The 26,465-nt window shown below is 36.0% G+C and overlaps 2 protein-coding genes across 10 annotated transcripts in view; one reads left to right on the plus strand and one right to left on the minus strand.

Annotated features, from left to right (window-relative positions):
• The first annotated feature begins 8,903 nt into the window (after positions 1 to 8,903).
• Hen1 (Hen1 methyltransferase) lies at positions 8,904 to 18,463 on the plus strand. 2 transcript variants are annotated; one of them, XM_046618349.1, is made up of 7 exons: positions 8,904 to 9,239; positions 9,769 to 10,016; positions 10,260 to 10,442; positions 10,652 to 12,801; positions 12,884 to 14,809; positions 14,959 to 15,173; positions 15,246 to 18,463. In XM_046618349.1, exons 1-6 carry the CDS (start codon positions 8,976 to 8,978, stop codon positions 15,138 to 15,140), a joined length of 4,953 nt encoding a protein of 1,650 aa, XP_046474305.1. In that variant the 5' UTR covers positions 8,904 to 8,975; the 3' UTR covers positions 15,141 to 15,173; positions 15,246 to 18,463. The 2 variants fall into 2 exon arrangements, with proteins under 2 accessions (XP_046474305.1, XP_046474306.1); XM_046618350.1 differs by lacking the exon at positions 9,769 to 10,016 and having other exon boundaries at positions 9,132 to 9,239.
• A 764-nt stretch (positions 18,464 to 19,227) lies between these two features.
• The window catches only part of GAPcenA (GTPase activating protein and centrosome-associated), a 40,330-nt gene continuing 33,092 nt past the window's right edge, over positions 19,228 to 26,465 (minus strand). For 6 of the 8 annotated variants that reach the window (XM_069134664.1, XM_069134662.1, XM_069134660.1 and 3 more), the window contains 4 exons: positions 20,331 to 20,521; positions 20,108 to 20,167; positions 19,768 to 19,959; positions 19,228 to 19,647 (listed from right to left, as the gene is read on the minus strand). In XM_069134664.1, coding sequence (XP_068990765.1) covers positions 19,432 to 19,647; positions 19,768 to 19,959; positions 20,108 to 20,167; positions 20,331 to 20,521 — 659 coding nt within the window. In that variant the 3' untranslated portion in view covers positions 19,228 to 19,431. Of the gene's footprint in view, positions 19,648 to 19,767; positions 19,960 to 20,107; positions 20,168 to 20,330; positions 20,522 to 24,774; positions 25,449 to 26,465 lie in introns of those variants that run through there. The other 2 variants (XM_069134659.1, XM_069134665.1) reach the window with 2 other exon arrangements.

Here is a 26,465-nt window from a genome sequence, read left to right on the forward strand (position 1 = left end):
AAAGGTCGCATTCTCAAAACATTAAGACATCGAATTGGGTCGGTACACAGTGGAGATCGCCTTGACCTACACGGACTTTATGTTCGCCCAGGGCTATCAGCCCCATTAAACACGGACGTCTTCCGATATTTTATATAAACAAGACAGGCACACGCAGGCGCAAATATATTTGCAGACGTATACGCGAGTGTGTGTGTATACATATCATCTATAAAGAAAGAGACTCGTCACGCAACGTCAGAGTGAAATTTTATAAAAGAAAGGGCTGGTAAGTTTTCTTTTTCTCTCAGCGCCCTGGCCCTAACAAAAAGATATTGCCAGCCGACCTGAAATCGACTTAATGTCAAGACATGAATCTCGTCGGACGTCGTAAAGTCGCGGATATTAGACGAACAAAGGGTGCTCGCGGGCGCGAATATAATTGAACGTAGGTACAAGCCTGCAAGAGATGAAAGAGTGACCTCTCTGTGTTCCTAAGTGCTTTTTTAACTCCCTGCCGCGGGACAGTGAGAAAAAAAAATGATTTAATAATGATGTAAGGAAATAGATTTAATGAGAAACGGTTTCGACATATTTCGAAGCCCTGTTTTAAAGTTGAAATCAGAATCCTCGATTTCATTTCATACTCTGCACACTCTACGTCACTCTACACAAACCTACGTAATATACGCATAGGGGGTCGATTCAAAGAGATAGGAGAATATTATTTTTTTTTTAAAACTCAAAAAACCCGGTCCCCAGGCAAACTCGACTTGACTTGAGTTTCTGTACGTCTGGAGAATGTTCTGTAAAATTTTCAACTTCCAAGTCGCATGCTGTCATGAGTTTCATAGGACTAGACGAAAATAGGCGTTGACCCTAACCGTACCCGTTCTACAATTGGAAAAAAATATGTCAACTATCATCATAATATCTCGGACAACGATTATCAATATAGCGGCGCATATAAAGAAAAAAATGCATAGGTTGATGTGTTTTGAACTTTATGTGAGTGTCAGTGGTTCTCAATCCCAGGTCGCGCACAGTCCAGGCCGCAACGTCCGCGTCCGGCCGCCAATTTCAGCGACATGCATGACGGTAACGCGTCTAGACGCATCCAGCCAAATGCCTGAATAGATTTTTATCTCTCAGATGATTTCGTTACTTCAAACGCGCTAATTAATAGCCTTCGCTCTGTTCTCGCAGCATGAAATTTTACGTTCATGCGAAAAAGAAATGATAATGAAATCTGTCCGTCCTCTCCTTCGATAATTTTATTTGACGACGAAAGAGCTACAGGATTCAGCCTACACAAGTTTCCATCGCTGAGCGAATGCCGATTAAACAGAAGTGGGCAATAGTAATAACGGTTTGAGCCGTTACATATGCTTGTGAACTACTAGCAGAGTTTCTAGTTGCCCCATATTGAGGGAGGAACGCGCGTTGTTACACTTTGTCTATAACCTCTAGGAGATAGAAGCGTATAGTCAAAAGATGCGATACGTGGTTACCTAGGTTGATGCGCACCACGACCGCAAGGAAATAGCGCGGTTTCTCCTTGGTAGTGCCGGCTTGAAACGCGACAGCATATTCTGGGAGTATGACGGGTTGATAGATTCTAGGTTGAGTTAAATTCTCTGCCAGCGTGTCGGGCTACGGCGGTAAAACTTCACCTCTCGAGAAACATGTGCGTACGTTATAAATGGGATTACGACATGATGGCGATGATGCCAGAGACGAAGGACATCGTAAAGGTTACTACGGTGTTAAACTGCCGAAGGTTGGTAATTCGGTTGGCCTATAACACATCGACCCGCCTTCTACCAAAACAAAAAATAGACGGGTTTGTAACAAGATATACACGGTATGCTCCGGTGATCGTATTTCATTTCGAGGGTTTGCAGTTACGTACAAGACATTGCTGGCAAAAAATCAAGGTGAGTTCGTTCCGACGGTAAACTCGAGGTGGTATTGCCGGATTTTTTAAAAGATATTTTCCGAGGCGTCGCCTCTACATCCCCGAAACCTGCATTACGCGAAAAAGCCAAGTATGCGAACGTAAGCCGACACTATACCCGCGGCTTATACCAACGGTATCACGGTAGATTTAGCGAGGTACTTTGCTTTCTGCCACTGACGCAGCATTTTTTACCTCTGCGTACCTATACGCTAACTTTATGCGGTGGCCGTTCGAGAGAATTGCTAAAGTGAAGAAGTTGCGCGGGATGCTTAGACTGGGTCACGTGAATAGCAGTTCTCCAGGCAACGACAAAGTAGCTTCCTGACCTAATTAAGTACCGTTACGTCCTAATGAGCCATCACTGCATGGGTTGATGTCGGAGAATTTCACCCCCTATAAGGTGACAGTAATATAGATGAGCAATTTCGAAAATTTCTACGAGCCAATCCGCTCGGGGCGTCACCACGTTTGAACATATATATGTGGGAGATTCCACGTCAAATCGAACGAAAAAACGAGATTTTTTCCCTGATCACTTTTGATGTTTTCCCCCTTTTACTCACTTCAAGTTCGTATTAAAAGCGTCAGATCTGAATTTTTTCAGATTTTCCTGACGAAGCACTTTCTTACCACAGCTAGTCGAAAAATCAGCTTTTGACGATTTCTCATTTTTTCAAGTTAAGATAGCTCGAAATTCAGACGACATACGGGAAAAATTCCTATAAAAAAGTTTCGCATCTTTGTATGAAATTCCCAATAATAATTTTGGGCCATTTTTCGTTCCCCATTAAAGTACAGTTTTGATGAAAAATTTTCGATAATCTTCTGTAACAAAATTGTGCCCGAATCGAATGGTCTGAAGTTTTCACACAGCATATCTTTGTCAATACCAAAGATTGTTTACATGTTTCGTAGTAGGCGGAAAAGTAGTTCAAAAGTTACACGTAATGGTTTACATGGAACTGTGAAATTTCTCATCCGTACGTACTGTAATGTGGCGGTACGAATAGTAAAAGTTATACAGTCGGTATTACGACACGCAACAAATCGTGGAATTCTTACCTTGGATGAATATGCTTCAAAAATCTTGTCCGGCAGTACGAAACTCACATATCATGTCAGGAATTGTAATAAACGATCGACTGAAGTAAACTCCGCAAGAAAAAGTCGTCAACTGTTATAAACAACACGCGTAACAATTGAAGATCGCACTCGAGTGCGCAGTAGCGCCACGCGCAGGGTGAGGAAATTGCTTACCGCGCCGCGAAGTTTGAACCGAATTCACGCCACTGTGTGAATATTTGTCGATATATTTTCCGAACCACTGCACCGCCCACTGGGACGTTTTCAGACAACCTTTCGCATTGAAGAAGGTACGCTGTGTATAAATTGTAGCCCATTCGATTGGGGCACTTTTCGGTTATGAATAATTTGCGCGCATTGTGTATCAAAACTACACTGAAACGGAGTATGAAAAATCTGAAAAAATACCCTCGAGAAGTTGACAAGAGAACTTAAAATTTTTGTGAAGGAACTTTTTTCATATGTCGGCCGGGTTTTAAGCTACGTAGACGCGAAAAATCAAAACATTGTCGAAATCAATTTATTGGATCAGTCGTCGTGAAGAAATTATGCGTTAGGAAAATCTGTAAAAATTCAACGTTTATCCTTTCAATGTGTACTTTGATTGTGTGAAAGGGCAATCGGATTAAAATGGGTCAGGGAAACCGATCGATCGATTTGACATGGAATACCTCGTATATAAGTTTATTATAACGTTACCACATTTCGCGAACTCGGGAGCTCAAAAATAGTGGTACCTGGGCACATAGTGTGCTATCTCATCCGATATGCCATCATTTCACCTCATCCCTGCCATCGCGGATCAGCCGTACAGCCAGAAGGATTTATGAAAAATTAAAAGTTAGATCATCTTATACAAACTCGAAACTTTATATGTATCTTTTGCATTCTTGCCATCTCTGGAATTAGTCTTACGTTTAGTCTAATTATGTACACTGTGAGTTATTATATGCCGGGTTCAAAAAGTGTGCGCTTTTAAAGGTGCAGACAGTCAGATCCTGAGCTGATTGTGAGAAGAGCGGGGACAGACTAGCGAGACGTTAGCTAAGAGATCGGGTGTGGGGAACATTTGTCACTTAATAAGACTTGGAGCGATAGTGGTTGTAAAAAATTGGGTACTTAAGAACAGATGCATATACTTGGAACTTTTGTATGGGTCGTGAATATATCGAAGAAATAGTAAACCTGTCATATATTTTTATAACACCGTGCTTTAGTCTTCATGAATGTTGTTTATGGCTTGCGTAATATGAAATTTTATCAATGAAATCTGAGATCACAGCAATGTGTGCGACAGCTTTTTATCACCGTGTCACCAAGATTTCATTGTACATTAATAAGTTACATATCTAAAACATCCTAGAACCTTTATTCCGCTTGAGGTACATCGCGTATCTGATGGTATAAGGACGTATTCGCCATTATACGACCTCTTATCACACGTAAAGGTAAAAAGGCGTATTTTTTTCTCCTTTGTATTTACGCGAAAAACATGAGGATGCATTGAAATTGAAAAATGGATGAATTAATGGTAAAATTTCGTAAGTACTGTTGGTTAACACGGTTATGATCTTTTATCACTAACTTTTTGAGAAATAATCACGTTCTATAATGGTGTAAGGTCTCATGTGGGGTCACACACGACCTTATACCGTTACGTACGATATTATTTTTTTTAGAAAATAAAAAATTTTAAACATTCTTACCAAAATTGAGAAAATTCTCATAAAATACTGTTATCAACCATATATAAGTTTATTGATTTCCTGATAATCAATGTCAAGGGCAAGAGTCCAACAAGTGCAATATTTCTACTTCGTCTTAGGTGTCAGAATATCTGTTTACAGCGCCGGGTGCATTATAAGATTTTTACGAGTAATTTGATCCTGCATTTGCACAGTTAAACATGAAGCTTGACTTTAGGAATCTAACAGTAGTTATGATAAAATTTAAGAACATGAAAAGACATAAAATTGTAACGATTGAATATCAGTTGAATTTTTTCGATAAAATAGACAAATCTCGTTATTATTTCCATGAGGATAGAAAACAATGATTGTTATACGAAAGCACCCGATGTTGTGATATGTATTCAATCGGTAAAATAAGATCGCCGCATAATCCTCACGATTGTAGGAAGAAGAAGTTGCAAAGAATATTCCAACAATGAAAGGTATACCGTTATTATATCTACACGACGCCACGGAAATTCATGCCGAAAGTTGATCGGATCGAAACTCTGCGGAATGTTATATTTGTGTCGGAATACACGAGAGCCGAGAGCGCAGATGCGGAAGTCAGGATGGAGAATAATGCCTACCGCTGGGGGTGGTTGGCCCACGACGAGTTGACCCCACGCGGGTTGAGCGACCTCCGCAGGACAACATGCATTATCGATTCGGCGTACACGTGGTTCCGCCGCTGCACCGTTCGCTACGTTATTCGGTACGCATCCCCCGCCGGAAATGGCCTGGAATAGCACGTGCTCCTAGAGCAAGGAAGGATTGCCTTTCGCCCATACTAAATCGCGAGGAAAGCTTCCAACTGGATAACAGCGAATATCGAGGAGCTTTCCGCGTATAATCAGGGAAGGGTTGACGTGCTGTCGCGGAAGGGTTCTGCGGGATCTTTATCCGAGCTGATGGAAGCTCAACCGAAGCCCTCGGACGAATGCGGCAGAACTTGATCCAATCGAAGATCGAAGTCTATAACGCCCCGCACAAACTCTGCTTCCCACTTCACCCCCTACCAAACGTACGTTCCAAGGATCTTTTCCGCGGCGTCGTGTTCGAGGCGAAAATTTGTCTGCATAAATCATTGTTTATCTTTAAATACATACTGCGAATATCAGGAAGACGTCGGTCCGCTTCGCGGCGGCTCGTCAATAATGATCAAGCGAACGTTGCTAACGGGCGAAAATTTCTCAACAGTGGTATAACATTAGTCTTACCATTCATCCTAATCGCATGGATCTTCTTTTACACCCCATACATTTATTATGATTATACCGTCACTTATTATTTCCAATTATAATTATCGTCTGATATTATTATCGCTGAATCCGTCAGTCCTTTCCATTCGCCTCAATGTAATACCTACACTCCAAACATTCATCATGATTATAAACGGAGTTGAAAACTCTTACCCGCTTTAAAAGTGAAGTATACGCCATACCTACGAACAATTATCGCTAACAAGCCTGGGAATATGTTCTACACGGAGACTGTGTTGTTTATAAAACTTTTAAACTGCATGAACTTCGTGCACACGTAGACAGAAGCATACGGTAGAACGTTGAATATGGATGTGGAAAGGTTTACATGATATACTACAATAGGGGATGTTGAGTGGTGGCAGCAACCGCTACAGCCAGTCCAGTAGCTTTTCCATGTTCGTCGATGTCATTCGTGTTCCGGAGGTTGGTTTGCCCGGTGGTGAAATCGGGTCACGGGTCTGCTTCACTATACTTGTTCGTTCGTTATAGTTTTCCGGCCGCTAACGTTATACCTACGTCGGAACGGAAGCGACTAATCAGGCTGACTCACGACCTTGTTTTCGATTCCAAGTTTATTGCAGGATAAAGAAGTCAGGCTAAGAGCTTGCGTAGAATTTGAGACTACGAAGCATTGAATTCGGTGCCTATAATTAATCGTCATGGACGAAATTTTTAAACTTACGAATCCATCAGGCAGGGACTTTATCACGCGCTTACCTCCGTGCCAATTTAACCGATTCAAAGTTGGGGTTGCTTCAGGCAAGCGCACCTCCACCTCCCTATTACATTCCATTGTTGGCTGATACGCCTCAACAACTTTTCAATTAATTATGTAAATCTCAACTCAAATCACAACGTTTCACAGAAACGGTATAACGGATTAACTTGCTGCTTATATGTACTCTGGCGAGGTTGAAAATCACCCAGAAAATTCGACGCTACAGTAACGTATCTAATTAATTGACGAGAATCGGAAAATTTAAATACAACGTTTCTTTTCATGCAGCTACAGAAAAAATTGCGGGCACCTGAACCCTTGAGACATTGTTCGCGTAATATGTTGTATACAACAATTAATATCAAAATCTGAAGATAATGTTTCGTTAAAAGCAGTTTTTGTGTTCAAAAAAGGTTTTTCAATTTTCATTGTAATCCTGATCCAGCATCCCAGTGAACAAAAACTACGCTACCTTTTCAATTCCAATTTCACGAATATTTGAATTAGCACGTTTATATTCTTTGAAATTGTGACGTTCAACTTACTCGATGAATGTAATTCATTCATTCATTCATATTCGAATTAATGTGGATTGAAATCATCTTGCGATCGATTTCGAATCACATGTTGAAACGACTAGTTACATTCGTTGGAATAATAAAATTTCCAAACTAATATTGTCTCAATCCGTAGTTCCGACAGATGAGAATTCGATTTATTTTACTGGACTGATACAAATAACATCTCCTGCAAGATATGAACTTCAACAACCTCCTGGAGAAATGACAGAGCTTGTAAGCATGTTGTTGTTGTAGTTCCCCCTCTACCTGGTCGTGAAGTTGGAAAAACATTTCAGACGATGATGCAGTAGAAAAAAAAAAAAAAAACTATGCGATAGTAAAGCTAGAGGCACGACATCACCTCGGAACGGTGTATTGGCTTGTAGAATTCTTGTACCGTAGATAGAACCTTGTCGTTCCAAGGTGACGATCACTGCTCCCGTGATCCCACTTCACACTAAAAGAAAGTTCCCAAGGGTCTGAAGACAGTTCCTCGCAGGTTATTCGACGGAAACTTTCCCTCTAGAGACGAATAAATGTCACAGTACGGCTACTACTCGATGGGCTTTATCCTTGGTGGCATTATTGTTCAACCTCATCACCGTCCAGAGACTAATTACGACTGTCGGAACTTGGCACGTTTCTGTATTACGGCGATAGTCCCCTGTAGCTGACAAAGACGAACAGTCGTATTGGTCAGAGTATTGGTCATTTCGGGTATATTGCCTCGACTGCGTGTGTCGACGGTGAAAGATATCTTCCGTTTCGTTCTCTCGTTACTCTATAACTACATTTCCGCAAATTGAGTCAGAGTATGTGATCGATAGCGTAGCGACACCGATTTATTGAAATTAATTTAATTCAACCCCGAATTGTGATGATAATTTATTAGGACAGTCTGTAATCCCCCACGCTCCCAAAGTTGTAAATGATGAAGGCTTCCGAGCATCTCGTATATAATGCACTAGGATATCTGTCAAGGATCCACGAGCCGTGTCGACCAAAACCCATACAAGTAACAAAACTTCTGTAATTACGGATTAACGTAACGAGACCCGATTCCTCCAACATTAATTGAACCTTAAAGTAATTTCAGCCTATCTTTAACCTATAAAGAAAAAATTGAATTGACTGGCGATAGTCAATCAATTAAAATTAAACCCTGTCAAAGCCGCTTCTAATCGAGAAAAGAACGGGCTCTATCAGTTTGACTGACACATCGATTGAATCCGCAAACAAAAAAATAAAAAGATTCAAAACTCCAAATAATTGTTAACTTACCTGTTTCTTCAACGTCTGGTTTCTCCTTCTTCTTTTCGTAGAAACAATAACCACCTGGGCTTACCCTTGTGAACTTTTGGAAATGGCTCACCTCCTCCTCTCCTTGATAAACTAACAATAAAACTAATAAACATGCTAAGACTGGAGACATGCCATTCGAACGAGAAAAGGACAGGGTTTCAATTGATGCCAAATTAACGGGTCGTCTATTGGTTCCAGCAGCCGGTATCGTTGCGAGAAACGAGGACTGTCAATGGTTCGTTTGAAATACCTCGACCAATCGGCGTGGAGCGTAGCGACCGCCAACAGACGAAGCAACATGTCCGTTCTCCCGTGAACTGTCAAACGACGTGCGAAGATGTTGATCGTGTAAAATTTGGTGATAACAAGCAATCAGAAATGATAATCGTACTGTTCCACGCTCTCTATTACTTCGGAAGATATGTTTATCGGAATTTTTATGCTCGTTACGGCGAAACCGGAGAAATCTCGGTCACAAATCAACTATTGAACGTGACTGAGGCGGATTATGATGTCCCACCTGAAGATGAACACGTTTTGGGAGATTTTAAAGTGAAATTCTTTCCTCCTGTATACGTCCAGAGATATAACGCTGTACATGATGTTCTAGCCAGCGCGCAATACCACAGGAAGATTCGAAAGGTATGATTATTTTTACTCTTGTCCGATGGTAAAACAACGTGTGACCTAGCCTAAGGACTTCACAACTAAGTCACTTGCTGGTCCAAAGTTTTTTTTCTTCTCACTACCAATTACGGAAATATAAACATCATTCTGAAGACTATCCTACTTTCTATCATGCTTGCTGCGATTATAGGGATCGCGTAATAGATAACTGCCGGTATGTAATTGTTTAGCGGTATCAAGCGACAACGATACCAAATAAATGTATGGCAAAAGTTAACCACAAATTGGGTCATTTGGTACTTATTATATTTATACGTTATCCGCTCACCATCATGAATCTAGTAAATACGTACTTTTACCATAATGGAGATACTTATAGACGTAATATTATGAAATCATCACAACATTACTCATAGCAATATGGTTAATTGCCCGCTGACCTTTGATAATCTGGCCACAAATTTCAGCATTAATAAACTTAGTTTCCAACTTTGGCTTTACTACTTCAAATATTACTACTCCATTATTTTCTGGTCTGTTCTAGGTGATAGACTTTGGCTGTGCTGAGCTCACTTTTGCAATACATTTGAAAAATACAGACGGTATACAGGAAATTATTTGTGTAGACGTGGATAGGCCATTGCTGGAAAAATTTCAGTCAAAGGTTGCACCTTTACATTATGATTATCTTGCTCCCAGAACTGAACCTCTTACAATCCATGTTTGCGAAGGTAGTGTCGCACACAACGATAACAAATTAGCAAACTCTGACGCTGTTATTTGTATCGAGCTGTAAGTTTTAAAGATACGCTTATTTTTCAAATCAGTTTGGTTGAAAAACTATTTCCAGACATACGTGGGGACATTACAATTACGTGTACTGTACATATTATCGAGGTCATTGTTAGTTTCATACTCTCTCATTCATATCCGTTAAAATAATTGATGTCTGCCGGTATAAGGTTTATTTGTAAATTTTGATCACGTGTGACTTGTCAGAATAGCAAAAATTAATACTGCATTACTTTTCTTCAGAATTGAACATTTGCATCCAGACGAATTGGAAGCATTTCCACACAATGTCTTTGGATTCATCAAACCCCAAGTAGCTATTGTAACAACGCCCAATGCCGATTTCAATGTTCTATTTAAGAAAATGAATGGCTTTCGACATCCCGACCACAAGTTCGAATGGACAAGAGCACAGTTTCAGGATTGGTACATTCAGATATTCATTGTGTGCATAGTATAAGTGTGCTTAAATTTTCTTGTGGAGAAAAATATGTAAACTTCAAAATATTTTATTTATTATTATCTCTGATCTCTTCCTACAAATTTGTAACACTTGTAGCACTGTCTGAAAAATATTCTTGTGGGTGGTGACTTCTTACCCACATATGTTATGTCTAATTTCCTTTCTTTTACAGGGCTAACAACGTCATCTTACTTTATCCTGACTATGAAGTAAGCTTTCACGGAATTGGCGCTGGCCCTCCGGGTACTGAAATGTTAGGATCATGTTCTCAGATGGCAGTATTTCACTGTCACACCAAATTACCACAAAGTGAGGAACTCGAGGGAGTTGATGGTTTATTAAAGACAGTTGTATTCCACGAATATCCGTACAGAACGGATAATCGTTCAGATGAGCAGAAAATACTAGACGATGCTGTTTACTATATACGTTTATTATCATCACGTCAGGAAGAGCTGGCAGAGGAAATCCCACTGGCGAAACTGATGTTTTCGGTTGAAAAATTTCACATATCAGTTGATGTACTCAGAAGTATACTGGAGGAGGCACAATGGGCGATTGTAGATAGAGAAGATGGACCTGTCGTTGTATTGCCTCCGCAATCTGGATTCTCAATAAACTCTGATTTGGATGTTGATGAGTTTCTAGATAACGACTATCGACACCACGACCATGAAAATGATTGGGATACTACGGAAGTAGGCACTCCCCCTGGTTATTATTTTGATAGTTACATGGAAACAAATACAGAAAATTATACAGAAGAAGGTGAAAATTGGGATGATGAAGTGCATAGTGATACTCGTGGCAGCAATTATAATCTGAACAGCAACAATCTGGAGCACTCTGAAATGCACGATACAGAAAATCCTGGGGACAGTTTAGACAATCAGCAGACTATGGAAGATTTGAATGATGAAGATCTATTATTAAACCCATCGCAAGACCAATTGAACATAACACCTGGTACATTTAGTGCTGAAACAGAGCTGTCGATTAATTTTGTTCCGATTGAATCAGATTCCACAAATATCGATTACTCTAACGATTCTGGTAACACGCTCAATTCGGCGCAACAAAACTTGTCTGTACCACTTCACGTGTCTACTTTATCACAGACATTACAGTGTCTAAACAATGACGGTGATCACTCCTTGACTGCAAAAAGGAACCATGATTTACCTCAAGAAGACTTAAAAAGCTCACAAAATGAAGGAAGTTATGTAGGAACATGCATGAAGGGTACTGAAAATTGCACAACAAATGAACAGGCTAACCTTTTTGTTCATCCTGGTTTGAATTCTTCGCAGCATATGGAGCATGAAAGTAAATGCAGTTCAGAATTACAAACGTGCTCCTATCTGGTCGAAATGGAAAATCATATTAAAAATATTGATTTACAAGTTGACACGTGTCTGCCATGTAATCAGGTGAAAAGAATACTGTCCACGAATTCTCCATCAAGATACGAAGAAACAGAAGCAAATACAGACACTGACTTTTATTCAGAGGCAAACAAAACATCTTCCATTTCAACTGAAGAGGCAACATTGTTGTTGTCATGTGAGAAAAGTGTACTGATTGATAATGAACATTCATTATTAAATGAAAAGAGGTCTTTGGTAAATGAACAGGCTTTTAATAATGACAGAGAACATTCGAAAGTAAGCGTTGGTAGCACTGCAAAAAATTGCAATGAATCTACATCTTACAGTCACGATAACCATAATCTACAATGTTGCACAAGCATCGAGTGTTTACACACCAAAAATAAAGGGTCCTATGTAAGCATCTCTGATTTCTCTCCAGCTACAAGTGATAGTCGTAAACGTTTCTATGCTTCATATGATGATGTAGATTCTCATTCTCAAAAGTTACAAACTGATTTGCTTGACAATGAAATAGACAGATTTGAAGGGATGAAAAGCCAAGATAGCATGTCATTCAAAAGTATAAGTGACTGCAGTTTGGATCTTCAACCGAAATATACAAGTACACCTCAGATATTGGCAGATTCCTATCAAATGCAGATGACAGGCGATAATAAGGCACAAGAACTTTCAGAGCAGGCGAGCTTAGACGAGAACAAATGTGTACTGTTGCTCCAAAGTGCTCCACATATTGTGCAACAATTCCCTGTGGTTGAAGGTAAAGATTCTGAAAGTCTAGGTCATGAACCTATGATGGAGCAAATACTAGAAAAGTCGGAAGATCAATTTTCCGATCCGGAAATGAATTTCTCATGTACAAATATTCAACTCTACCAAAGTGACAGTTCCTCAAAAGATGATTCTAGCTTACAAAAAAAATCCTCATTCGAAGGTATCATTAACACATAATTAGGGCTAAATTAAATTTAAAGATTATTTGGGAAATGAATGATTAACATGTGATATTCTTACAGGTGAAAAGTTAATCATGAATGACTCAATCTACTTAGAGTCAAGAACTGTTGAAGACATTTTTTCAAGTACGAGTCAACTTTCTTTGCAAAGCAATAGCGATATCAGTTTATCTGGAACTGCAAGTACTGCAAGTAGCAATGTAGATAGATGGTATGTGGCAGAAACAAACCCCATGTATCAACGAGATATTGTTGTACTAAAAGGTGGAAACGATACTGCAGACAATCCTAATGAAGAAGCAGCATCTGACAGTGACGCAACTGTGTATGGTGAAGGGAGAAGTGATGAAAGAGAAAACGATAAAGCAACAAGTCACACATCGAAAACAGCAGATCACTATTGTGAACATACAACGAATGTTTCAGTGCAACACACCTTCAACGAACATATCGATGAAAATTTAGACAAAACAGTAAGCACATTTGGTACCGAAAGCGCTACATTGTCTTCCAGTGACTGGGTGTATAGTAAAACGAATCATAAATTTCTTTGTGAACTTTCGAAAAAAAGAAATTATACAGAAAATGTTGCTGATGATTATTCTGTAAAAATTCCAGAAGATGAAGATCATTTAAAAATGGAAAAAATCCGTTCGGATCCTTGTACAGAAGGTAGTACGCGTATACAATATCAGTTTGCGACGGTAAATCATCGCACATCTGCAATATTCATACCAGAGTGTACAGAAATCCAACCAGCCTGTAATACAGATCATGTTCCGTCAATAGCATTATCACATAGTAACTTGGCAAAGCAGACTGCAAATTTAGATGAATCATCTGTTGCTAATGCAAAAATGACTTCAGAAAATTTCTTGGACAATATATGTGATGTATCGAGTTCTAAAATGGCAGCTGAGAGTTCTGTTAGGCGATCAGATCACAGGCTAGATATATCTGAGGTAACAAATACTTTGACTGATTCCACAAAGATCTTATCTGAAAAAGTTGAAGCGACTAAATGTAAATTAGAAGCTACCTTACAATCACAAAGGAAACTGGCTACAAGTTCACCACTCATGTCTGCTGAAACAAAATTAGTTCACACAATTAAAAATGTGGAGTACGTTCAAGATATTGGTAGAAATTGTGACATTGACCAAAATACAACGCAAATTCGCAATCAACAATCTCAGAACAGTGATCATATGACAACAGTTCAGGCTACAACAGAACGGCTCGATTATGATAGAGATCTATCTTCACATTCATTTCAGGGCCACTCGAATTATTTGAATTCATTCGGGGTTTCAAGTGAGATAAAAAATAAAGAGCTACCACTCACTGATATTTTTAACACACATGCAAGTCAATCACAACCAGCGGTACTATCGAACATCAAATCAATTCCAAGTCACGAAACTGTAACTCTATACAATGTAGGAAAAGTTAAAAAGGAACAAAATCAATTACAATACGAGTCGGAGCCCTTGAGAGCCGCAGAATATACAGATGCAAAACCATTTTCACCAGAATCGTTGGACACACCGCCTAACAGTTGGTCTCCAGAAATAATGGATTCTGGTTACCCAAATTCGGCTTCTGCACATGACGTAACACCCGAGTGTGAGTTATCAAGCATTGCAAATGACAGAATATCAGATTCAGATTCAGCCAGTGTCGGAGAAGTTCCTGTACCAGGATTTTACGAGTTCGTCGAAGTTGAAAATGGTGACTTGGCAAATAACAACAGAGACGATGAGGGAAATAACGTAATTGCATTTGAGGCAAATGATAACCTAGATGATCTACAACCACTAATTGATGTACTTGAAAATGACATGGAGAATGAAAACGATATTTATGTACTCCAAAATGGATTTCCGATGTGGCTGTTGAGGATACTAGAGATGGCTAATCCAATAGATCTCGAAAATATTGGGGGTGCACATGCACAATTGTATCCAGCTCTTCAAGAACAAGCGGGTGAGATTTCTTAACCTTGTACATGATTATCCTTCAGATCAAATATTTTAATGGCACAATGGTCTCTTCCATTTATTTCAAATCCATGAACTCCATATTTTGATCCAAAGAGCAATGTGCAGAGTGTAGATAAATCTATTTTGCTGTAGGCGGAGATGCTGCAAATGTAAATGCAGAAAACGATGAGGGTTTTGATAGCAGCTCGTTAGAAGATGATAGCGACATTGAGGATGACGACGCTGATGATGCCACTTCTGTTTCGAGCGACGAAACTGAGGATCATAGTGGTGTGAATCCGAGAAGGGATTGGAGAGCAGGTGGTGATCCATGATTACTAAAATGAATAAAGAGTTGTGCTGGCATGGTAAGTTGATTTGAAAAAGATTCTTACAACCGTTTTACCTATATACCAATATTCAAGTCACATACTTTTCAGAAAATTTGAAGATGGGTGAGTAATTGATATTTAAATTAGCGAGTTTAAAGATGTAGTTCTGCAAACTGATTATTGAAGAGTGATTTTACGTTCCACGACTTTTTTCAAGTGCCAACTAAAAAACATTTAAAATTGCAAAATGTTTTGAGATATTTTGTGACGGTTTGTGCGTAATGCCAGTTCAACAAATTCTGTGCAAACGAGACCTTAATCTTGATATGTAGAAATGAAGAATATGTATGCATATTATAATATTTTTACTACCTTGGTGATACATTGGATTGAACTGAAGGATGGCACAAATAACTTTTGAACAATACAATCAATCATATTCACAGTCAGTTGAAGTGCAAAAAATATTCCAAAGAAATCTTTGTATTCTTTTCGAGTATTTAAGATAGCAATTTCTGGCACCGCAAGTCAGAAATCTGATCCACATGACCTCGAGTTATTTTGGAAAACTGCCGAAAATCATTATCATTGGTTATATCATTCCCAACATTTGTTGGATATTTGAAATGCAAGAACTAGATTCGACTTTGTTGATGTTTTTGTTTTACGTCATTAAGATATATTAAAATTAACAAAGGTATTGTGCTCAGACATGATTAAGATCGAATAAATGTCCAGAATGGTGAAAATATCTATAGAGCTTACAATGTGCTTTAGCGTCGCCATATAAAAAGGAGACAGTACAAGAATTTTATGTACAAAACTATATAATCATCTAATGTGTAATGTAATTGTTTAGGGCCAGTAACTAAATCAAAACTAAACCAACTAAATTTAAAATCTTTAAAAATATTAACGTCATTTATAATTGGCTCCTTTTTACATAGAAAGATAATTTTTACACGTATTTACCAATACCTTCTGACCTCTAACAATTAATAACACATACATGTTGCATCTGCATATAAGTATGTTATTGAGCTTTGTATTTCTATACTTGTACATAAATATCAAAGCTTGTATTGTTTGAAAAATATACAGCTATTTAGAACTAATATTTTTTTTCTAAATCAAATAATCTGTGATTCTTGAATTTTTATTGTGGTTTCCAACAAGTGCAGATTTTTGGGAATGTAAATTATCAATAATAAAAGTGAGAAATTCCCTTGCTGTATATTATACGGCAGCTTCCAATATTGTTAAATTTATTTGAATGTAGAAAAAATTCGTTTGTCAGTACTTCGATAATCTATCTAAAGTATATTATGTCTTTTCACATAAAGGTACTAAATGTTGAAGCTTTAAATTCATTGTTACGTTTTTGATGCATTCAATTTTTTTCTTATGCAACAGGAATAACAATATGTTATATTTTCTGCAAAGTTTAAAATGAATGATATCCATCAAATCAATTTATTGTTAATTAAAACTGTTTGTATTGATTAAACTTTTATAATAAGTCTGTGTGGCTCTCGATCATCACTGTATCATCACGCTTTATGATAGTATTAGATAAAAGCGTAATACAAATTGGTATAATCTGTTATCTATTAGCTTTTCATCATAATACTCTCAGATTTGAATGATAGAGCTGAATAGGGTAAATCTTGTCAAATGGTAATTTTTAGAAGTTGTCATGTATAAAATATTCTAAGACTGAATTCGCATATCATGGTATATTGCTTGAATGATATGAAGACTTTGGACAAAAAATAAAAGATTAAAATGAATCTTGTAAATATATTCATTTTTAATTCCAACAATGAAACTTAAATACATATCAAGAGATATTAGGTTTATAATATTAAAATGAGCAAACAGGTGATCTTTGAAAAAAAAAGATCAATAATGGTAAAATTGCAGTATCTGATAATTGATAGAAAGTGCATTAATTACTCAACTTTTTGTAGCAAAAATCTCCATAATATCAAATATTTCTAGTGGGTTAGTGAATCAGCGCAGTATGTTACGTATTGTATCACTCGAGCGATGAAACTGGCTTGAATGGAAAGTGTCAAAATATTTATCCACATAAATTGACGACCAAGCAAATAATAATTACCTATACTTTTATCTTCATGAAATTAAAATAGGTCGAACTAAGGTATGTAAATAATTGAGCTATTTTATTCAGTCGCATTGTTTATTTCAATAGCGGTGGAATAAAATTACAAGGTGTACAAGGTAACATGTATCAATATAATCACCGTAACTTTTATATGATCAGTTGATTGCTTATTATATTAATATATACAGTTATTGTGTGATCTAACTGGTTTTAGTAAATCATAACATTAATACTATCAGTGTAACCCAAAGTCACTTGCATAATAAGCTTTCACATATCGTTCTCCTTTACTCATCATTGTTTTGTTTTCTTGTTACAAATTTTTTGGAATACTTTGATGTTGTAGATATAAAAACGCAAGTGACAGTGAGCTAATTCTAAATGAAATTTATAATCATGTGTCTGCTTGTATCTGCGGTACGTGGTTATATTCAATGGAGTTCCTATTTATTGGGACTACTAGTGTTTTGTGATCATTACGAAAAGCTCTGAAAACAATAATTACAGTTTTGAACTTAGATTCGACTGATTTTCTAGCCTTCCAATCAGGCAATTTTACCTGTTAAACCTCATCTTTATTACTCCAATGACATGTAAGTACACAAAAGTCATAGCCGGTTAAGAATGGAGGATGTATCAGCCCCCGACCGGAATTTCACTCAAAATTGGTCTAAAGTTTTTTCATACTGAAACTCTAATCTGTACCAAATATTAGAGCCAGTCTGATATTATAACGCGGATAATCAAGAAAAACGTGTTTTCTCAATTTTTGTTCGTATTCCTTTTTCCAAGCAACCAAACCTAATGAAAAACCTGTATCACATTAGAACTCAAAGTTGAAAGAGCAGAATACAAATTCAAACACCACTTTTTTCTTAATAACTTGTATCATTGATGCGGGTGCAACCTCATATTTAGCATGAATTAGTGTTTCATAAAAGAATTGCAGACTAATTTTGAGTGAAATCCCCAGCGAGGGCCTAACGGGCATTCTTGGCCGGCTATGTCCGTTCATATCGCTTTCAGTTGGAATAAAGTCAATTTTTTATTGTTCATAATAACTTTATAGAATTGTCGTGTATTTGTTTCAATGTATAATCATATTTTTCTAGGAAATGCATCGGTCATAACAAAAATGATCTTACTCGTGGATAAACAATGATAAGGTAACTAACTCTACTCTATTCAAATACACTAATCATTTTTGAAAAAAAGTATAGTATCCAGGAAAAGTGTAAGAAATGCTGAGGCAACATATCTCATTATGACTTTGTGATATATTAACACACACGCTCCATAAAAAAGCTCTCTTAGAAAACATATATGCATATCATCAATCGTCGATGATTGAATATTACGAAACATATTTACGATTACATTTCAAGAAATAATCTCAAAGAATTGGACTTTCGTTATTTTTTATACGCATATCCAAGATTTGAAACCTGATTCCCAATATGGCCTCAGAATGATACGTTCATTTTTACCAAAGGAATGGTGAAAGTGTATCTTTGAAAATGTTGACTGCCAATGAAGAACACCTGCCCATTCGTATATTTTCCCAGTTTATGCAGTTCAGTATGTTTAAACTAGTTTTTATAAAACACGTATAATCGTACTTTCTAATGTCTTGGATGTTTTCTATGTATTACGTTTTTATTATATTAATTTTCAACTGTGCAAAATTGTTGATTTAATATCAAATGAGTAATTACAGTTACTTACTAATGAATTAACAATTTACTATGGCAACTACAAAACAAATTTACCCAAATAATATTCATAATATAGGATATTCTACTGGTATAATAGCGCTTAATAAAAAAAAAAATTATTAATTTCATTATTGCAATAAATTTCTTTAGTAATAATGTCTTTATGTGAATTTATGTAACGTACTACGGAATCCTGCATGTATAATTATGTTCTACATGTGTTTAGCTTATCATTTAACTATATGAACATGCACTTCATATACAGATCTTTGTTATGTGCACTGCACAGCATTTTTTTTTTTTGTTTTGTGGACTTCAATCTGATTTTAGTTATATGCTGAAATTAAATCACGAAGTAAATCTTCACTTACTATCCTCATTTTGCTAATATATTTTGAGTCGATACAGATTTATAATCGCACATCTCCTGATACATTTCAGACTCACCAATTCAGACAACTTCCTTCAGATTATCACGGCTCTGAGAATGTATTGTATGTCTTACATCTCCACCAGGAGCACTATCACGTCTCAAAATACCTGGACCAACCACGTCCCGTTTATTAGCAGCTTCTTTTATACTAGACAAAGTTTTACTGAGCCATGGCCAGCTATTCCTCGCAGCTTGGAGCTCGGAAGCAGTGGCATGGAGTTGATGTGTTAGATCCTGTGTAAAAATAAATACCCTTAAAAACCTGTACGGCTGTGACGCATGTCTAATATATAACTGTTAATTGTGACACATCGATATTAGGGGAAAAAAGGAAAAACAAGGTGTCTTACGAACCTGGTTTCTGCATTCAGCCTCTACATGAGCCAATTTAGTTTGTGCTAATTCCAACTCTAACTCCCTAACTCGTTCCTGAGCTCTATGCAGTACTGAATCGATTCTGTTTTCCATATTCTGCGTCGAATCAGGCAGTGCTTTGGGAGATTGCACGATGCTACTTCTACACTGCTCACAGTTAGAAACTTTCGACTGTAACAATGTATTCGTTTTAATACTCTCAAATAAATCTTCGAACTTCATTGGATTGAAGAATTTCATACATTGCTGTAACTCAGTGTAGCATTAGGTTAAACACTTTCAAGAAATCATTTTATTGCATAATGCTTTGTTTACTTACACGTAAATCATTCAGTGCACTTTTGGCCACATTGTGGTCATCTTCCAATCTTTGACAAATCTGAAGTGAAATGAAAATATGAATATCTTATGCGTAACGTGTCGTAAGCAGGAATATTAAAACAGAATCATCGTATAACATGAAAATTTTCCATGTCGATTCAGTTGCTCGCATTCGTAATTGTGAAAAAAGTTCCAAATTAGTATTCCTACATGTGATTTACCTGTTTGTATTCAGCGATGATCACACTACTCCGCCGATTTTCTGTGCAAGCCTTAGCTACTTCTCTCTGTAGCATTTCCTTTACCTGTGCAAGTTCAGCTTCAAGTCGTAGCTTCTCTTCTTCACCTCTCGCCACAGCTCCACGTAACTGTTCAACTTCATTACTGTATTCGTCAGCATTTTCTTGCGCCTCTGTACGAAATATTGGCATTATTATATCTTTGTAGTCAGCAGTTTATTCACTGTTCTATCAAAATTCTTGTCAATATTCCTTTTGTACTTTAGAAACTAGGAATATGTTGATATTATTTGTGACATAAATGCTGACAAGTCTTGGTTCGTTACTATACTGGTATTATCTTCGTTGTTTCCTAAACAGCACCTCTCAACCACATCCTATGTAAGTCAAATGACATAAAAAACTTGGTGCTCAACAACCGGCTAGTCAAAAGTGAAACAATTCACTGCTGTTTTACCATTTATGTACTGTGCTATAATGTGAAATCAAGTTATTCATGTAGCTAAAAATAACCACAAGGTAATGTGGTCAGTTAACAGATAACATTCTATCTAGCTTGAATTACAGATTTATCATTATACTTGTGTTACTAAAATACAAATGAATACGGACAGGGTGATTGAAAATATTTGTTTCTCCTTAAAAATGCACTACGTCGATACTCGTAATATTATTATGGATCGTAAATGATTTTAAGACGCTCAAAATTATTATGTCATGATAGAATAATATAAATCATATTTGAAATATATCATAATTACTATTATTTGCAAATCTTCTGCTCCAATTTGTCATTACTTGAAATTATCAAAGACTTGACTACTACCTGCACTCTACGTGTTTAAATCATTCCACACGAATGATACACTTTGACTGATGTTAATCTCAAATCGGTATTTTGTTTGTCTCAAATGCATGTTTATTCTTATACGAAACATAACGCTGTGGACTACTTTCAAATATTAACAGCGCAGTGGAAAAACATATCTTTAAGTCATAGTATGTGTTCATAGAGTAGTGGAAATTTTACAAATATTAATATTTTCACTCCAACATAATATCTGTGTTATATACTACCAACAAGAAAAATGTATCGAATGCTACAAGTTGTGAAACTCCGTCAAGTTTGCTTGTGATCCATAAAACGTTTGAAGTTATTTAAAAAATCTTTAGTATAATCGATCTCTGCCAATTGCTCGTATAGCATAGGTACAATGACCACAAGAAACGTAATAAATCATTTTACGAAAGCTTGACATTCAAATATTTTATTAGATTCAATTTTATTACGCCTCAGTGCAAGTGATAGATAAAATATATAGCTATGCAACACCCGGCTTTTCATGCAAAGTGATCTTGGTTCTGCTCTGTCCAGTAATGAGAAGACTAAACTCTGGGTTTGTTATTGATGTTTGCTTATCCATGTCAGCAAAATAATATGTATAAAGTGCAAGATATGCAATTGTCTTTACTATTTATAAATAAAGAGAATTGGCGTTCGCGATGAAAAAAATGATATCATCAAGTTTGAATACAAAATTTGTATCAAAAGGTCAGAAACTGTATTATGTTCGTCTCTAAGGTACTGTTATATAAGAATGGTTCATGAAATATGAAACAGCTTCTCTTCGTGAAATCATGACGGTGCACACACTTGAAAATTTCTAGTAGCTACACAAATAGGGAGTTGCGATACTCTAGATTCGATTTATATCTAAGTCTCCTATTTAAACCAAAATCAAGTTAAATTCTAAGATAATTACCAAAATGTGTTTTATAGAAAATACTAAAGTAGAAACAACCCTTGCTGCAAATAACATGCCTATGTTTCTCCGTTCTTAGAGTCACCAGAGATCTAATGTATATAAATACCGCATTCACTATGTAGTTGAGAAACATAACTAACTGATGTAACTTGATCGCTTGTGTTCGCTATGGCTTATCAGCGTACATGCACCTTTAACGATCACCTGGCTCTTGATTACTACGTATTGTATGTAGGCAATGACGTTAATTTTTATCATGTATGTATAAAGCGTTTCGTATTCATGACTCAATACTAATGCTTTGACATTACAATTTTTATAATTCAGACTTGGAGTATTGCATTGTTCGTGACAACAGTGAAGTAGACTCTACCTAAATATTTTTCTGGGGCCAAACGACTCAAACAAGAAGAAGTGATTATAACTTATTACCCACGATTATTTGCATACCTATACCTGACAACTGTGTAGGAGCATCCATTCTACAGAAATCAGTTCTACAGAGAAAATGCTGTACAGAATATGGTCTGCAGACGCATATCTACAGAAATATTTCTCTACAGAATATTTTCATACAGAAAAGAATTCAAGATTGTCATCAGAAATCCTGCATTAGTTATTCTACACAAGAACTATTCTACAGAACCGTTTTCTAATTTCACACATCCAACACAGTACCCGTTAGACACAACCCGCACATAAATACAATACAAATAATTTAAATTAAATTAGTTTAAATTAAATTAAATTAAATCAAAGTGTACGAGATTGACGATTAAATGCATGACTTTGACGATTCGATGATTGCTCTGAATGTGGGTTGTGTCAAACAAAATCTGCAGAAAAATAATGTGAAGAAAAATTTCTGTACATAAATATTCTGTGGAAAAGTATTCCGTAGAACAATTCTCTTGTAGAATAATTCATGCAGGATTATTCCTGATGTGAATCTCGAGGTTCCCTCTGTAGATAAATATTTCTGCAGAAACGAGTCTGTAGAACATGTTTTGTAGACCGTTTATTCCGTCGAATTGATTTCTGTAGAATCAAACCACATTTAAAACTGTATCTCTAAAAGTGGTAGCACTATTTGGATGAGATCTTTGAGTAAATAATGATAAGTACATGAGCTTAATCAAAATGAGATCTCTGGGCCTTTTGCATGAACTGCTTGACATGTAGTCTTTAAGATGAAATATGTAAGCGTGCACTCGATATTTTAATCTCAAAACCTTAATCATGGGTTTAAATATCTTGTAAACTGATCTAAGATTTTTTTTTTTTGTACTTTTTGAGGAATTAAAAACAAGATTTCATCAATTTCATATTAAAGTGAAAAATATATTTTGAAAAATTTATTGACGTTTAAATTAAGGGAAAGTGTCAACTCATAACATCGCTCTACAAAATAAAAAATTTCTTGTATTCTGGTGTTTGAGAACGTAGAATTTACGAATATAATTATGATTGTATTAGATTGGCTCTAGTTTTTATGTTATTGTAGTATTGTATTCGAGATGACTCAATATTTATGAGCGAGTATCTCTTAATCGGTTAGTTAGGAAATTTCTATCTCAGTACTTTTTTGTAGAGCGTGGAATTTCGTATAAGAATCCATATTGAGATAGTTTACAAATTCAGCTGTTTACAAGACAAAAAATATTCAAACATATTTCAATTTTTTTTACATGTTATTTTGATGGAAAATGGAAACAATCGATATTAAGAGCTCATATCTGGCTGAGATATTCTATTTGATATGTTCCACCGACATTTTGATGCGCATATGAAATAAATATTTTTTTTAAACACCCTAATAGCCCCCCTTCTGACTAAACTCGTGGTGCCGCCGTCTTCATGGTCGGAACAACAAAGTATCATATTTTCTGTATTTTTCCCACTTTTGTCTGAATAAAGTAAGTATAACTAAAGCTATTGAGTGTAACTAAATACAGATATTAAGTGTAACTACAGCTATTGATAGTATTTTTTTGATAAAGTTTAGATATTTAGAAAAAAAGTCAAATTTTTCACCTATAAATTGCTTTTCTTAATCACATATGAAAATGTCAATAAAGTAAAAAGCTAGAGCCAATTTAGAAAAATAACGCATATTCTCAGAGTCATTGATATCAAATCTTTCAAAGACCACTCAAATATCAAGGACAAAAAAACCACTGTTGACCAGTCTTATTGATTCAGTACCAACATTGCCTAAAATAATATGGACTTCTGTTAGTATGGTCAGAATATTTCATAAAATGTATATTCGCTCCAGAAATCACACGAAAAGTACAGTAGAACCTTGATTACCCTGACCTCAATTTTCTGAATCGTCTGTTATCGAAACAACTTGCTTCATCTGAATGTTTTATATCTATTACTTGAATAAATCACAGAAAGATAAAGTAAATAATTGAGGTTCTACCGTAATTCATTCATTTTCAACAATAAACTTCACAATAATTTTTCGTATGAATTGTGGATAACCATTTCGACGGTTGAATGACAGAACATGACATTAGTATATTAAACGTTAACAAAATCAAACTCCATTCCCAAAATGCACCATGCGTTTTCAAAATGCTGAAACAAGCAACAAAATAAAAATTAAAAAAAAATATTTTGTAGGGATGGGATTGAAGGAATAATTTATAGAACTAAATAAGTATGTTTCGTACTAACGAGGCTATTTATTTTCAACAAATAGTAATAAATAATATAAACAAAGGGAAACACAACTTTTGTCAGATAAAGTGGCTGTGTCCAATTGACAGAAAGGTAATATATAAGACATCCCGTATGATTGCTAAATATAAAAGCAAGTTGATTTTTTTAATGATCAATGTCTTATAATTAGATGAAATGCAAGAAAAAAAAGCCATCCGCCCTAATTTCCCGATTTCGTAAATATTCATAACTATTCAGCATTTTAAATAACTAAGCTACATATGTAATATCACTTTTTGCATATACTTATTGCTTAGTAAAAAGTACCTAAATTTTTGTTCGTTTTCGAAGAGAGAAATATACACATACTCTCCGAGTCGATTTCAGTGAATACCTGATACACAAATTTTATCCCACATAACATGAAATATGTAAGTATAAAAGTAAGAAAAATTTAAAAAAAAGTTATTTCTTTGGGATCCTCAAATGTGTGATATCCTCAGTAGTTCGGAAGTGTCAGCTCTAGAAAATCTCTGATTAAAAAAATTAGACAACTGACTTCCATACTTTTCAATTTTGTCTATTGGCATTTTAACGAAATCCCCTGCTTTTGCTACATCTGCAAACCACAAGGAATCGCTGGCACGTGAGACAGGATTTCGTTCTGGAATATAATTTGCTGTCTAAATCGATTGTTAGTTTTCGACTAAATTGTTTAATATATTGTGCAAGATTTTGAATCCACCACCTGTATTTCAGATTAGGAGATGGAAAGCTAATAGAATTCATTTGACATGCTTGATAATTTAGAGATCGAAGATTCCAAACTACACACCTGGTACTTAAATATCACACATGAATATATAAAAGACTATATTTAAATTATCACTATTTCTTATATAATTAATGATCTTTGGGTATTTTACTGTGGACTAGGACATTGAATACCAGGACATCATACACAAGCAGTTAGCCCTAGGTCATGCATGCTTTACAATCTATTTACCTACTTACGAGACTAGCTTGGTCAGTTATTATTGTGCCAATTATCAAGTACGTTTTTGAAATTCACCCGCTACAACGCATATTATTCCCAATGTGTACAATATTCTTTCATTTCCATTGCTCTACCGAAAAGCTTACAAGGTTCTTATTTTTCTCCACAAATGGTTTGATAATTTTAAATGCCAAAGTTTTTCTAATTAATATACAAAAAATTGTTTTAGGCTTGCATTGATGACAACAAGGGTAGAGTATTTTTGATCACTTTATAGCATTCAAAATCAACAGATACCAGTGGATAATCTAAAAGCCTGTAGCGGTAATTATAAGATTCTTGATTATTCTGAATACCATCTTCCACAATTTACATTATATTATTCATTACTATTCAGCTAAAGTAATCCTATAATTTTCAGTTTTGATTGCCAAATTCTCTTATTTCGACTTACATTGTTCTTTACAGATTTATTTCGAAGAGAACTGCTTCTCGAAATGAATTGAAACAACTTTTACTATCGTGCAATGATAAGGTTTAAAAGAATTTGCGTGGAAAGTTACAAGTGATACAATAATAACAACAACAAAAAAAAAGGCTATGTGCTAATAACATATGTTTCGTGAAGTTCGGAGTTCAGAAAGTCACGTCTTTCCCTTGTAAATTAAGCTACATCTGATGTTC

Source organism: Neodiprion pinetum, chromosome 3 (genome assembly GCF_021155775.2).
Source record: "Neodiprion pinetum isolate iyNeoPine1 chromosome 3, iyNeoPine1.2, whole genome shotgun sequence".
Taxonomy (NCBI): Eukaryota; Metazoa; Arthropoda; class Insecta; order Hymenoptera; family Diprionidae; genus Neodiprion; species Neodiprion pinetum.

Coding starts and splice junctions, on each gene's coding strand:
- Hen1 (XM_046618349.1), top strand. CDS start 8,976: ATGATAATCGTACTGTTCCACGCTCTCTATTACTTCGGAAGATATGTT. Junction 10,017..10,259: donor GCTGTTATTTGTATCGAGCT/GTAAGTTTTAAA, acceptor ACTTTTCTTCAG/AATTGAACATTTGCATCCAG. Junction 14,810..14,958: donor AGCTCTTCAAGAACAAGCGG/GTGAGATTTCTT, acceptor ATTTTGCTGTAG/GCGGAGATGCTGCAAATGTA.